The 14,898-nt window shown below is 40.9% G+C and overlaps 1 protein-coding gene across 1 annotated transcript in view; it reads right to left on the minus strand.

The window, feature by feature from the left end:
- The window catches only part of PPIL6 (peptidylprolyl isomerase like 6), a 213,458-nt gene that overhangs the window by 170,808 nt on the left and 27,752 nt on the right, over positions 1–14,898 (minus strand). The window contains exon 2 of the mRNA XM_069235469.1: positions 2,511–2,606. Within this exon, the coding sequence (XP_069091570.1) occupies positions 2,511–2,606 (96 nt within the window). The remainder of the gene's footprint in view (positions 1–2,510; positions 2,607–14,898) is intronic.

Genomic DNA, 14,898 nt, shown 5'->3' on the forward strand with positions numbered 1-14,898 from the left:
ACCTAACCATCCAGTGTTTTCACTGCATAGACTACAAAATCAACCCAAGCCTGGCTTGAGGTTTTGTGAGCCCCCTGAACCTAATTCTATACTCCTCAGTGGTAAATCCAAATCCCTCAATCAGGGTAGCCTTCATTTGGTCATAGGATTCGGCACCTGCTCCAGTGAGTGTGAGGAGCCTATCCCTACACCTACCAGTAAACAGTTCCCAAAGGAGAGCTCCCCATTGAGACTTTTCCAATCCTCTGGCTTCACGAGCCCTCTCAAAGGCTGTGAACCACTTAGTGATGTCATCATCTTCCTCATACTTGTGGATTGTGGATACCTTTGGGTATTTTAGGGTCATAAAATTGCTCTTCATCCCTAGGCCTTATGTTGCTGCCACCATTATTGGCTGCTAGTCCCATTTCTGATCTCTCCCTTTCTACAACCAGGAGCTGTCTCTCCAAGGTTAATCTTTTGGCCATTCATGTTAAAAGAAGGTCCTCTTAACTCCGGCTGCACCCAGTGTTCTCAGGACTGGACTCCCCTGTGGGAGACCCAGATCCAGTGAGTACTATCCTTAAAGTCAGGGGCATTGGTGCCCTGTCTTCCCTAGTTAGGTAAGATCCCTAACTTCTCCCCCATCTGAGGGGAGGTCTTCCTCCTCAGTGGGGTGTTCATTGGCATACTCTGCCAAGAACTCCTGGAGCTGAATCTTGGTAGGGTTGAAGATTTTTGATTTTCAGAAGCTGCAGAGATTCCTAAGCTTTCTCACGCAAGATGGAGATAAGGGGTGAGGTTGAGTTCCATCACCATGTCCTCTGAGCGGCTCATTTTGTTACTAAGATTGGGGATTTCTTTTAGGAACAAAAACTACTTATAGTTACTTACCCCTAACTATGGTAAGTTTTCCATTTAAAAAAGAAATCCTAGAGGAGTTAACCAAAGCCCTAGCAGGACTTTTAAAATTTTAGAAAAATTGACAATTCAAAAATCAATTGAATCTAAAGGCAATTTTGGAACTTAGTCTTGTGATCAGATATTGGCTGAGTAGTCCAGCAAATGCAAAGTGGTAGACCCCACCGCTGATCCACCAATGTAGGGAGCTGGCTCTGTATATACTATAGCAAAATGAGGAATAGTGTGCACAGAGTCCAGGACTTCCCCAGAGGCTAAACAGAGGCTAAAGTAGGAAATACTAATGCTCTATTTTTCTTTGGTTGGGCAGTTAGGCTTATCAGAGGGTAGTGCAAAGCATGTGTTGTACACATACAGTCAAGAAATGAGGGACACACTTAATGACTAACTCCATATTGTTTTATATAGCAAAAATATATTCTGTTACTTTATTTCTAGAACAAGAAAGACTTTGTTGCAGTAAAGTACAGTTGTCAATAGGTATCAAGCATATGTATCAAATGTACTTTGTTTGGTTTTCACAGGTAAAGCATTTTACAAGTAAGCAACACTTTTCTAGTTCAAAGGTTGACACAGTGCAATTTTCATAGGAATCAATAGAGTCCTACGGGGGTAAAGAACAAGTTACTTACCTTCTGTAATGCATTATCTGGTAGAGACTCTATCTAGCGGCAGTCGTGGGTCCGCCATTGGGACGGAGGGAATCACTCCATCCCCATGATGGCGAGGCCGCCCATCTAATTTATAAATGACCGCTAACCTGGCGGTTATTTATAAAGGTATTGGCATTGGCCTGTCAGTGCATTTTACTGTTTGCCTCAGGGCTGCCTTCTCACGTGATGATGATTTTCTTTTGTTTAAAATAAAAAAATTAAAAAATGTTACGCTTACGTGGCGGAGTACATGCGACTTGCACCCCACCACCGGTTGGCCTGAAATCGCCCCTACATCCTGGTCAAACAAGAACAGGGACCACTGATTGGTACTTTACTCTTCCTTGATGCTTTTTGCTTTAAATATCTAAAAAAAAAACACACAAAAAAACAGATATCCGGTACCCTTATTTGATTTCTTGTCGTTTCGGTGTCATTTTGCTCATTCATTTTTTAGAAATTGGTTGTAGGATTTTTGTTTTGTAGTTTGACTTTTTAACTGCTTTGTCACTTTCAAATACTTTACACATTATACTAAGTAAGCCTGTCTACGATGTGACATAGCTAACGGGGGTTGAGCTCAGGTTTACATTATTTAAATTCTGTTTTCCCCTAAAGGTTTTTGATCTTATCCCTTGTGGTGGACTCACACCCACCCCAACTAATAACCCACTTTCTTATGTTTTCTTATTATAGCATGCTAAAAACAATTATTTTAGTCAAAGAAAGGCAAAGTACAAAACCCCTTTCTAATATTGCTATAGGATACTTGCAACCAGCAGCCACCACTACTTTTGGCAAGGATTGAGAACAAATGAATGTTAGTAGTGAATGCCAGTACAAAGTAAAACCATGCCATAGAGAGAATGCACCTATTTAAACAGACATCTCGAATTTAGGAGATTGTTTTCACATAAATACTTAAAGTAATGGCACAAAGCACTTGAGGGCATGTACCTTTTTCTTCTCTTCTAAATACTCATTCCAAGCAAATTCCAGGTATGGAGTCACAGTAGGATCTAAAAATTTGGAGGGAAAAGACAGCTTCAGCGTCTAGAAGATTAAGGTGAAAAATATAATGTGTTAATGGCAAAAACGAAATTGGTATTCATTTTTTAATAAATATTTTCACAATACATTTGTTCTTTGTGTACTAAGTGGCCCTTTACAATGATAAGATTCTATGATACGATAATAAACTACTAAATCTACTGTTGTCAAATATGCAATTCAGATGTATAAGTAAATGTATTATAAATATTCCCACATACACTCAGACATGCACGCACATAGTGTGAAAATGTACATTCCCCATTTTTGCCAAAGATATATTAGATCTTAGAGTATTTTTCTACCCATAGGCGACCACAAATTTCAATCTTTCTGAGTTTCCTGGTACCAAACTTGTTAGGGTGTATGACAGAATACGCTAGGGCCCTCATTGTGAGTGGCCCAGTTAATTGCTATGTGTGGTGTATCTGCTGTTTACTGCACATTTCACAGTTATGAGTTTTGTGATACATATCAGCAAGTCAAACCTGCCGATAACTCTTGGGGGAAAATTACTGGCATTTATCACAATATGCACATTTGGGTGCAGTGAGCACCAAAATCCAAGTTATTATCCAAAAACTTGCAAATGGTTGGTATTAATAGCATCCAATAAATTCCAAATACGCAGATGCGGATTCTATCAGGAGTGACACATATCACACCAATTACCAGGCCAGTCATAAAGAGGGCTTTGGCCTACTCTCCTCCCCGGAATCCGCAACTCTGTCATAAGCAATGGTAAGCAATTCCCATATGTCTCACTAACAATTCATTAGTGAGAAAATTCAAACAAATACAACAGATGCATACATAACAAAGGACACGCTAACCACGAAAAACATTAATGAGGACATTGTGGTAGGTTGAGCAGTGAGGGTAATTCTATGCAGGAGTTCTGATGTCACACATGATGTCAGATTAGAGTGTAAGGGTAGAGAATTCTGAGGGTGGAGAAGAGCAGTTGGTGAGAAGCTGCTTTGCTGTGTTGTGCATAAGGTACTTCAAATAAAGAACCAACTTTCAAGCTTTTGGACTTCAACTTTATTACATTTGGCGACGAAGGTGATCTGGATTGAAGTACCTTAACACCAGGATGTAAGAAGTTTTATATTTGAAACACCTACTTCGCATGGCTTCCTCGTTTTTTTCATATAATGGATTTAAAACTGGAAATTAACTCTGGTGAATCCTATCTGACAACCATTTGTTCGTACTCCTGAGGCACCGTGTAAGAATTTGACTTTTGTATCTATTGTTTATAACTTGTCTTCTATGTTAAACTGCTAAGTGTACTCTCAAGTTTCAACGTTGCTAGCGCGTGCAGTTTACAATGTGTTATTCAAATCCAACTTGTGCTTAGAGACACTGTTGAACTTATTACCACTTCTTCCTGAAGTGTAAACAAACAAGCGATAAAGAAGTAATTCGTATTATACCCGTTTTCCCTTCAATATCAAATTGCTCTGTGTTCTTTTAAAATTCAACGCTGCTGAAGCGTGCATTCTACAGTGTATTGTTTAATTCTATCTCGCGCCCTGACGCGCTATTGGATTTACTGCAACTCTCTGATGTGTAAATAAACACACGCTCAAGGATAAGTGAAGCTTTCTTTGTAAAACGACTTGTCAATTTTGTGTAAATTGATTAATTACCTCAACGCTTTACGCGCGTGCTGTCTGAAGCGTGTTCTTTTCATTTTCCTCGCGCTTTGAAGTGGTACGCGCTGCTGAATCCATTGCCAATTTCTTGACATTTAAACTCACTCGCACTAAGGAAGCTTTTTGTGTAATGCCGTAAATCATTAAAATAACAACGCTCGTGCTGTCTGAAGCGGGTAACACTGCATATGATTAAAATAACAACGCGTTAGCGAAGTTTGAAACAAACCTTGTCTGTTCAATTTGAGTATTTTAAATTAAACTTGAGGATAACTGTAAACTACATACAAGTATATTAAAAGAAAAAAAAGAATTCAGACCTTATTCTTCGGGCTCTTGTGACAGGAGAAAAGAGTATTGGATCTATTATTAAAACAAGAGCAACTCTACTTTGGAAAGTGAACCAAAAGGTTTGATTTTACATAAAGACTACAAGTGTATACAAAATAAAAATAAATAAATAAAGAGATTTATAATGCAGAATATCTCACCACCACCTTTTTTTCTAACAGTGCCAGGAGAACCACTTATCAAGTGGTCTAAATGGAAGAAAGCATTTCTTCATTATTCAATAGTATGTGGAACAAATTTATCGAACGAAAGAAAAACAGCCCTCCTTATGCACTGTTTGGGATGTGAGGGTCAAGACATTTTTTAAACTCTTCCTGATACTGGTGATGAAGATACTGATTTAAATGAATTTGAGTTATGTTTAAAGAAATTAGATTTGCATTTTCTTCCAAAAGTCAGTACAATTTTAGAAAGATACCATTTCGGTATGAGGGAGCAAAAACCAGGAGAAACGATTGAAGAATATATAACAGCGTTGAGAAAACTAGCTTCCATGTGCAAGTTTGGAGTGACCATAGAGGAGCGTATCAGGCATCAGTTCATGTTAAGATGCTCAAGTCATAAGGTGAGAGAAGAACTATGGAGCAAGGATGATTCACCTCTCCATGAAGTTGTTGCATTGGCCAAAAGAGTGGAACACACTTTGGCTTGTGTAGAAGAATTAGAAAAAGGAGAAAACTTAACAGTGAATAAAATTTCCATGAAAAAAGAGACTCCCAAAAAAGAAGGGGATTGTGAGAAACATGAAGACAAAACTCAACAAGAACAATGGTCTAAATACAAGGACATGAGATGTTACCGGTGTGGGAATATAGGTCATTATGCATCTTACAAAAAATGTCAAGCCATCAATATGACTTGTAGGATATGTAACAGGAAAGGACACTTTGCCAAGTGTTGTAGGTCTTCTAAAAGCCAGACGTCAATCAAAATGGTGGAGGATTGCATCCTGTCAGTCTCTGCTCCCTCTCAAAAGAAAAAGTTTCCGAAGGATGTCATTTCTATTCTAGGCTTATCTAGTGAAGTATTATTTGACTCAGGAGCCTGGTTAACCCTGTTATCAAGTGACATTTTTGATAAACAATTTAGCCGTATAATACAACTAAAAGAACCTGACGTTGTGCCAGGTGCCTATGGTGGAATGAGTATTGACTTAAGAGGGTATTTTGAGTCAGAAATAACATTTAAAACTAACACCATATTTGGAAAGATCTATGTTCCTGTAAAAGGAGATAGTGTTTTGAGTTGGCCACATCAAAGAGACTTAAATGTTATTTTGGATCCAAATTCGTCTACACCTGTCATGTTGAAAGATGAACTAGTTAAGAGTCTTCAGAGCATCTGCACTGTTACTTCTAATGATTACAACCTTCCAGAATTTATAAAGGAATATAGTGAAGTGTTCAGTGATAAACTGGGTTGCTTAAAACATTACGTTCATCGGATTAAAGTAAAAAAAGGATCAATACCAATTGTGGCCAAAGTGAGACAAATTCCTATCTCAATGAAGAATGATGTCGAGCAAGAAATAAAGAGGTTGTGCAATGAATATATTATTGAGCCTGTGGAAGCATCTGAATGGGTTTCTCAGATCGTAGTAGCTCGTAAACAGTCAGGAGAAATCCGATTATGAGTGGATCTGAGGAATTTGAATAAATGTGTGGTCAGTGACCAGTTTCCGTTACCAAATATAACGGATATGGTCACGTTGTTGCATGGATCGAAGTTTTTCAGCAAGTTGGATTTGACATCAGCGTACCATCAGGTTGAATTGCATGAAGGCTCGAGAGACTCTACAACTTTTATCACTCCTTTTGGTACCTACAGATTTAAAAAGATGCCTTTTGGTCTTGTATCTGCAGCAGAGGTATTTCAACGTGTCATGCACAAATTGTTTGGGTCAGAACCAGGAGTTAAGTTTTTCCAGGATGACATATTGATACATGGTCAAACAGAGGATGAACATGAAGTGAGAGTCCGGAGAGTTCTTACTATCTTGAGAGAACATGGTCTAACTTTGAAACTTAACAAATGCTCTTTTGGCAGAACAGAGATCCACCATTTGGGCCACAAAATATCATTGTGTGGTGTGCATCCGAAGAAAGATCTGGTGGAAAACATACTGAAGCTGAGAGATCCAGAAAAGAAAGAAGAACTTTTGTCCTTTCTTGGGATGATAGAATTTCATGCCAAATTTCTACCAAATTTGGCATCTAAAACTGTACACATGCGTAACTTGCTTATGAAAGGGTGTGAATATGTGTGGAGTGACGCTTGTAAAGAAGAATTTGAAAATCTTAAGAGAGAGTTATCAAATGTTGAGTGTTTGAAATTCTTTGATCCAAGAAAAGACAGTGTTGTAATGACTGATGCTAGCATGAAAGGTCTTGGTGCGGTCCTGTTACAAGAAACAAAGGAGGGAGTGCATGAACCCATCGTTTATTGTTCTAGAACATTACGAGGAGCAGAGATCAACTACTCTACTATAGAAAAGGAAGCTTTGAGTGTTCATTGGGTGATCAACAAACTTTAAAAAATTCTGTGGGGCAGGTCATTTCGAATTTTCACTGATCATAAACCTCTCGTAGAAGTGTTTTCGAAAAAGGGTCTTGATACTATTTCCAGCAGAATTAGTAGGTGGGTAGTTGGTTTGCAAGAATTTGCTTTTGATGTGCATTATGTTCCGGGTTCAACTAACAGGATAGCAGATTGTTTGTCAAGACTCAGTACAGAAACAGAAGGTTGTGAGGGTAAGGTCATGGATGATGTGGTAAGTGTATGTAGTGTAACTGATGGTATAGCTGGACGTGATGAATGGGTTAAGGCAGTTGGAGAAGATTCTATTTTACAGAGTGAGTGTTGTAGTCTTAGTGAGGGTTGGAACAAGAATGCTAAGAGCGTGAGGGAATTGGAAAGTTTTTGGAAAGTAAAAGAGGAACTTTCAGTGGAAGATAGTGTTCTTTTGCGTGGGTCAAGATTAGTGGTTCCAGCAAGTTTGAGGGAAGAAATAATGGAGTTGGGACATGAAGGGCATCAGGGAATGAGTAAAACAAAAGCGAGAATTTGCCTCAATTATTGGTGGCCAGGAATGGACATAATGATTGAGAGGAAAATCAGACAGTGTATTGATTGTTGCAACAGCGATAAGATATATAAAGACAGAGTACAACCTATGGGGATTCGGGAAGTTTCGCAGAAACCCTGGGATGTTATAGCAGTTGATATTGTTGGGCCCATACATATGAAAGGTGGATGTAATTATATTCTGGTTGTGATAGATCAATTCTCCAGATGGGCTGAATTGTGTGTCAGCGGTAGTTTAGAGACTCAGAAAATATTAGACTTCTTAAGTGAGATCTTTAGTCGTGAAGGATTTCCGAACGCCATTGTGACTGATAATGGTCCTCAATTTGTGTCACGTGAAACTGAAAATTATCTTAAGGAGAGGGGAATTAAACACAAGAGGTGTTCCTTATATCATCCTCAAGGAAATGGGACAGTTGAAAGGTTTAACAAAAGTGTGAAAGAGTGTATACAGTTAGAGGTAGCAGCAAATAGGAATTGGAAGGACGGTCTTAAAATATTTTTACAGGCGTATAGGGTTACCCCCCATACTACTACAGGTAAAGTTCCTTTTGAATTGTTCAGAGGAAGGAAAGCCAATACGTTATTAGCACCAGGGTGGGTGTGTTGGGGTAAGAATGATGTTGTAATTTGGTGTGACAAGAGGGAGAAAGAGGAACAAGAAAGGAAATGTGTTCAGAAAAGAAAAGAATATTTTGTTGACAGGAAAAACACAAGTGTGATTGATGTGAAAGTGGGAGATGAAATTTTGGTGAAACAACCTCCACTGTGTAAAAGTGGAAGCAAGTTTTTAGGTCCTTTTGAAGTAAGGGAGCTTTTTAGGAATGCTGTAAAAGTAAATGATGGGAGAGTATGGAATCTCAATCATGTTGTTCTTTCAAAGAAAAAGAAACGTTGAAGTTTGCATCCTAGCCTTTACTCTTAGTTCTTATTGTTTATACTTTTCTTCTCTCTATTTATATTTCTTTTTGTTTTTGTTTGAGTTTTGTTTGTTTTATTTGTTAAAAGGGAAGGTGTGTGGTAGGTTGAGCAGTGAGGGTAATTCTATGCAGGAGTTCTGATGTCACACATGATGTCAGATTAGAGTGTAAGGGTAGAGAATTCTGAGGGTGGAGAAGAGCTGTTGGTGAGAAGCTGCTTTGCTGTGTTGTTGATAAGGTACTTCAAATAAAGAACCAAATTTCAAGCTTTTGGACTTCATCTTTATTATAGACATCAAAAAATATAGTTCAAACAAGGCATGATGACTCATATCAGAATACATCCCGAAACTGAAATCCTGCAAATCCGATCAAAGGAAAAATTCTCATATAAATCAACAAATAGTTCTTCGCTTCTTTTAGAAACATCCTTACACCATATGTTTTCTACAAGGGCTTTGTAGCAGTGAGCGGGAAACACCATGTTAGAATCTTTTACAGAAAATAATATTCAGTAGTGCATTATAGCGACACAATTTGCAAGTACATCACAAAATGTGATAGCTCTCAGGAAACCTCTGGAAGACCGTATGGTGTGCATTTCATTTATGACAACTATTTCTCATTGGGTGTGAAGGATGCAACGCTTGGTTTCATCAAAACTCCGAAACCCAAGCAACTTGAGAAAAAAGCTTAAGTCTTGAGCTCAAGTGTAATGCATAAACAGGTACATGCTGTCAAGATACAGCTACTTGGAATAAAGATTGTCACAATGTTAATTTATTTTATTTACGATTTTAGTAAGTATGCTCCTTAACCCAGAGGTGATAGAGCTGTGCAATAAAAAAAATAGCTAAAATCAAGTATGATGGTCAAAGTTGATAAAGAAAATAAGGAATGCTAATTAAGAAATAAAACAATGTTAAGCTCTTAATTGAAGTTAAAATGCAGACTAAAACCACGAGTGGAGATTTAGAATGAATATTAAAGAAAAAACAGGCTAACTAGCTTAGGGTGGGTGGCTTTGATGCTTTATGGGAGATTATAAAAGAAGGTATAGCATTATATCAGGGGTAAAAACACAAACGCGAAGAGGAGGCTAGGAAACGTTTTAAAAAGTATTTAACCTTATGAAATATACAGATCACAAGCCATAGGTTCTAACAACTTCTTAGTTCTCTGGTTCCCCGTGCAAAATATTCTTGTGAGCTGCTGCATGTATCGTAAAGTTGAATTCTCTTTGCAACAACTTACAGTTGCAAATTACCTGCTTCTGTCTACAATGTTGCAACATTGTTTTATGAATAGGTATCCGACAATTGTACATTTAAAAAATATCAGTGAGGCACTTAGAACATAGCTAGTAGTCCCAGCTTAACTATGGAGCATGCATATATCAATGTGTCAGTGCCTAAATTACTCACTTGTACATTTTCAGGATGGTCGCAAATTAATGCAAATTGTAGAAATTACTCATGAGGCCAACCAACTGTCACTGTCCACCTCTGCAGTAGGAAACCTAATCTACAGGAACACAGTGACAATTTGCTCTGCCATCTATGCAATTTGGATTAATCGTTTGTTTTGAATTTGTGTCCTATACAACTAAGTAGGCTACGGTAAGGATAGTCCCACCTTGAAGTGAACTGTAAGCTTTGGGGCAACATTGTTGGGGGAATTACAGAGAACAGGCCACATCGTGAGACATTACAATATCAAACAAAACTTGTTGATTCTTTATGGCCCAAGTAGTGGAGGCAGATAAAAGCTTGAGTGTCTTCAATCCCAATCACGGATACCAGGGAGGGAAAAGCAGGATTAAGGGTTGTTTTTCAGGAACACATTTATATACAAGCTTGCTTGGCTTTCTTATCTAGCCAGAAAGGTGAACCTTGTGCACCTCTGAACCACCACGGACTTCTTTTCTTGGTGAGCCATGGTCCCACTTGCGGCTGCAGACACAAGTCACACATCTAACCACCCCTTGGCAGGGCAGATCGGGTTCAAGGGGATCAGAATTTAAAAATGTGATCATTATTGCCTGTTAGAAGTGGTGCCCCAAAGTTTGAGCGTTTTCATACCAAATCACTGGAACCAAGGAGTGGAAGGTAGGACCTAAGGGTTGTTTCGCAGAAGTGCATTAAAATGAGCTTGCTGGTCTTTCTTATCTAGCCAGGAGTGTGAACCCTGCGCAGGAACACTTCTGGACCACCACGGACTCCTTTTCTTGTTGGGCCATGGCCCCACTCATCACTGCAGGCACAAGCTGCACATTCAACACCTCTGAGGAGGGCAGATAGGGCCCCCCCCCCCAAAACTTTGTGTTCTATTCAAATGTAGCGTACCATCATCAGTTTTCATTACATATTTACTATATATAGTTCAATAAATGATATGTCATGGATATATATATATATATATATATATATCTTTATATGACATCAACCATTATTATGATTATCACAGTTTACAAACTGTTGTAAGAAAATAACAAAGACCGTTAACCCATTCCCACTCTCCCTCTGCACACTTAGGGGCTCATTCCGACTTTGGCAGTCTTTTCCTTAGAACACCGAAGTCGCGGGCGCCAGGGGACCGCCAGTGCTAGTGGTCTTCTGACCGCCGTATCCCGAGTACCGAAGGTTTTCCGCCACAATTTGGACGGAAATCCTGCAGTAGTCGTGCTGGTGGTCTGCGGTTCCACCGCTGGCCCCATCCCAACAAAAGGATTTCGCCAGCCGTGTTACGACCTGTAATACGGTCTGGCGGTGTCCTGATGGTGGGGCGCTGCCAGCGAGGAGAGCCAGGTCCCGCCCCTCAGGGAGGAGCACCTCATCGGATGAGCTAAGTGTCCTCCGCAAGGGGAGAGGGGTGGAGTGTGTGGATGGGTGTGTGTGTATGTGTGTCATGAATGGGGGGTGGGAGGGGATTGCTTGTGCGTGCGTGTCTGTGTGTAAATGTGGTGATGGTGATGCGTGCGTGCGCACGTGAGTGGAAGGGTGTTGTGAGTGTGAGTGAGTGTGTGTCAGGGTGGGCGTGTCTGTGGGTGCGGGTGTGTATGCAGGGGGTGGGATTAAGTATGGGGATTGGGGTGGGGGGATCACTACTTGGAGGGGGAGGGTTAGGGGGAAGTATAGGGATCGGGGGGAGTCACTACTGGGAGTGGGGGGGGAAGTATCTAACGGAAACAGGAATGCAAATTCCTGTTGCTGGTAGCCTTTCCACCAGGGATTTTGTGGCGGTGCTACTGCCACAGAATCTCTTGCAGAAAGGGGGCCTTGAAATACCTGCGGCGGTATTGGGTGGCCAGCCAGGTCAGAGATGCTCCTCTCCGGCCCAGCGGGTCCAACCGCCCTGGAGGTAGGAACGGATAAATGGTGGTTTGGCACAGGCCGAACCAGCACACTTCTTTTATGGCGGTCTGCACCGCCACCCTGGCAGCGGTCAAAAGACCACCGCCGGCGTGGCGGTCAAGTTACCGTAATTCTCGTAATGACCCCCTTAGTCATGTCACCCATCTATGGAACAGTGTATACTATCTTCGAATAAAAGAGGGGCAGGAGCATAGGCTATATACAGTGATGAGAGGCAATCGTTACAACCTTTTCAGTCAGATGCATAACTCATAGAGGAATGGCATAGTTGTGATCAGAAGAGCCCACTAGGTTTCTAGTAGACTGTAAACTATGTGTTTTGAGTTATAGACTTATTAAACAGAGTCTATCTAATATGTTTTGAACCTTTCCAGTAGTGCAACCCATTCCAACAAAATAGGCTTCTTACGGAGGCCTCTGTATTCTTCACGTCGAAAAACGTCCCTCTCTGCCAGTCCCCACTTTAGTACCTCCTCATCCCATCTGTCCAATCTTGGCACTGCCAGAGCTTTCCACTAACTTTTAATAAGATGCTTTACTAGTAATAATGCTAGGTCTGTAATACGCAGTGAGATTTGGGACAGCGCGGTCGAGAGCGTATCCCAAGGAGGCATTGAGCCGGAGTATCCCAGTGGGCCAATTCTATAATGTCTGTCAGAATAGTCTTTACACCTTTCCAATACTCAGACAAGCGAGGGTATGCCCATAACATATGTAGTAAATCGGCTTCAGTATCAGTACAACAGGGCGAAGGCAGATAAACGTACCTGGGATTGGAATTTAAAAGATGTGATTGCATGTTAAAAATAGGTGCCCTTTAAAATGGGGTATAACATTCAGATTTTGGCACTTGTGATGTACAAACGTGTTTTCTTCTCCTTTTTTTCAGCCTCCTATGGGCACCAGGGATGTTTTATTTTTTTGTTTAAAAATAACCCTAAATGGAGTGAGGGGCGGCGGCTCTACCTGGCATGGGATGAGCCGACATCTCCATATGCAAATCCCTGCATGCACTACTCAGTGAGATGACAAACTCTGGGGGGTAGAGGTGTCTACCCTTTTCTCCACAATTGATAAGACCTGAAACAGTCATTAGGCCACAGGTGCTTTGTTTTCTCAAAATGGACACTCTGTCCTGCACGGGTCAACGCTCCCACACCCAGGCAGGCATCAGCTACATCCCTGCCCTACAAGGGTTTTTACCCTTAACCTGAATCTAACAGGGGGCTGAGAGGCCGATGAGGCACCAGGGAAAATACTTTCAGAATAATAAAACAATATAAAGGAGGCTGTCCCTTCTGGCATGGACGTGCAGTCACTGAACCAAGAACAAAAAGTCCCAGCTTCCTTGACACCTCATGCCAGGAAAGACAGCCAGGTCAGTGCTGGCAAGTAGAAAGTGCTGCTGGGACCAAGCCCTCGTATTTCTCTGACAGCAGGAAGCTCCATCTGTGAGGATACCCCTCTCCGACCTAGTCTGGCAAAAGAACAGCAGGTTGGTATGACGCTCTGTTCAGAGGAGATTCATCCAACAGGAGATCCCAAAGTTACCCAGCACCCATGGGGGCAGGTGACACTCCTAACCAGCTTCTGACTATTCATCCTGTGGTAAGCCGGTCAGGAAAGCCCCAGGCTTGGACTTAAAGGGTCAGGATTCTCAGGAAATTAGAGGAAAGGTGAATGCTCTGCTCTATGCCATAGTATATAAACAGATAGATAGCTGCATGTATCCAGGAGGGAACAGCGTCACTGGGAGGTGAACAGAGGACAGTACCACTGGAACAGACAAGTTCCTCTGCATCACATACAGTTCCTTTCTGCCTCTCCTCACTACAGCACCTGCTCTGTAAAGAACTGTCATTCCCGATAGCCCCTCCCAGATTAAAAAAAAAACCCACAATTCTCATTATGGAATGCATAGTAGATATGATTGAGGCACTATCACTTAAATGCTGCTGTGCAAATTGCGAGCATTTGGAGAATGAGAGAGAAAAAGATGGCGTGAACTGCTAACTCATGAACAAAGTAGGCCACACCACATGAGAGAGGAATGGTGGATTCTTTTTTCAAGGGAAAGGAAGCCCCTTACTAGAAAGGGATTTGGGAGAAGTAAAACCTTAGATATGGGAAATCGGTGAGTCAGGGCCTAATTTCTCTGTAGGTACAGGATTACTCTGGGAACAGGGTTCGGATAATCAGAGGCTCAGGGCTTGAAGAGCACACAAAGCCAACCTGGTGGTGACCTCTGCTTTGCCTGAACTATGTTTTAATGGGTAATGCTAATATACTTTTCTGACACTTCACTGAACACAGCTGCTGTGTGCTCACACACAACATTTACCAAGTGTCAGTGAGATTGAGCTGTGTCCGACAAAAAGCATTGGAAGGTGCAAATGCACTAGACAACTGTCCAGCTATGGAACCTGCAGTGACTAGCAACGTACCTTTCCAGATATTTGTGAAAGAGCTTACACATTTCTGGCATATCATAGGTTGTTTCCCTCCTAATGATTAAGGAGTGTAAGTACTACCCAGTGTAGTTTGCTGCTTCTGAAATATGATGTATAATATTATATTGTCCATGTGCATTTTTAGTATTTCTTTCTTTTTCAATCAACAAGTATTGAGTTATTGACTTATTGATTTGTCTTATTGCGTTCTGAGACTCTAACCTCACATCACTTTCCTTAGTAAGCCTGGGATTGCTCCGTTTAGCTCCACACTGGAAAGGTACTGCAGCTTTGTACTAGGAGCCCGGTTTCGGGTCTAAAGTTGGATTAAGCCTGAGGGCACTAACAGTAAACATCTCTATTTGACACAGAGGTCACCAACTAACACTAGGAACGTTGATCTAAGCCATACTCTTCTTTCATAAATCGCAGTCTCACAAATGAAAAGAACTGCC

This window comes from Pleurodeles waltl, chromosome 5, assembly GCF_031143425.1.
Source record: "Pleurodeles waltl isolate 20211129_DDA chromosome 5, aPleWal1.hap1.20221129, whole genome shotgun sequence".
In the NCBI taxonomy this organism is placed as follows: Eukaryota; Metazoa; Chordata; class Amphibia; order Caudata; family Salamandridae; genus Pleurodeles; species Pleurodeles waltl.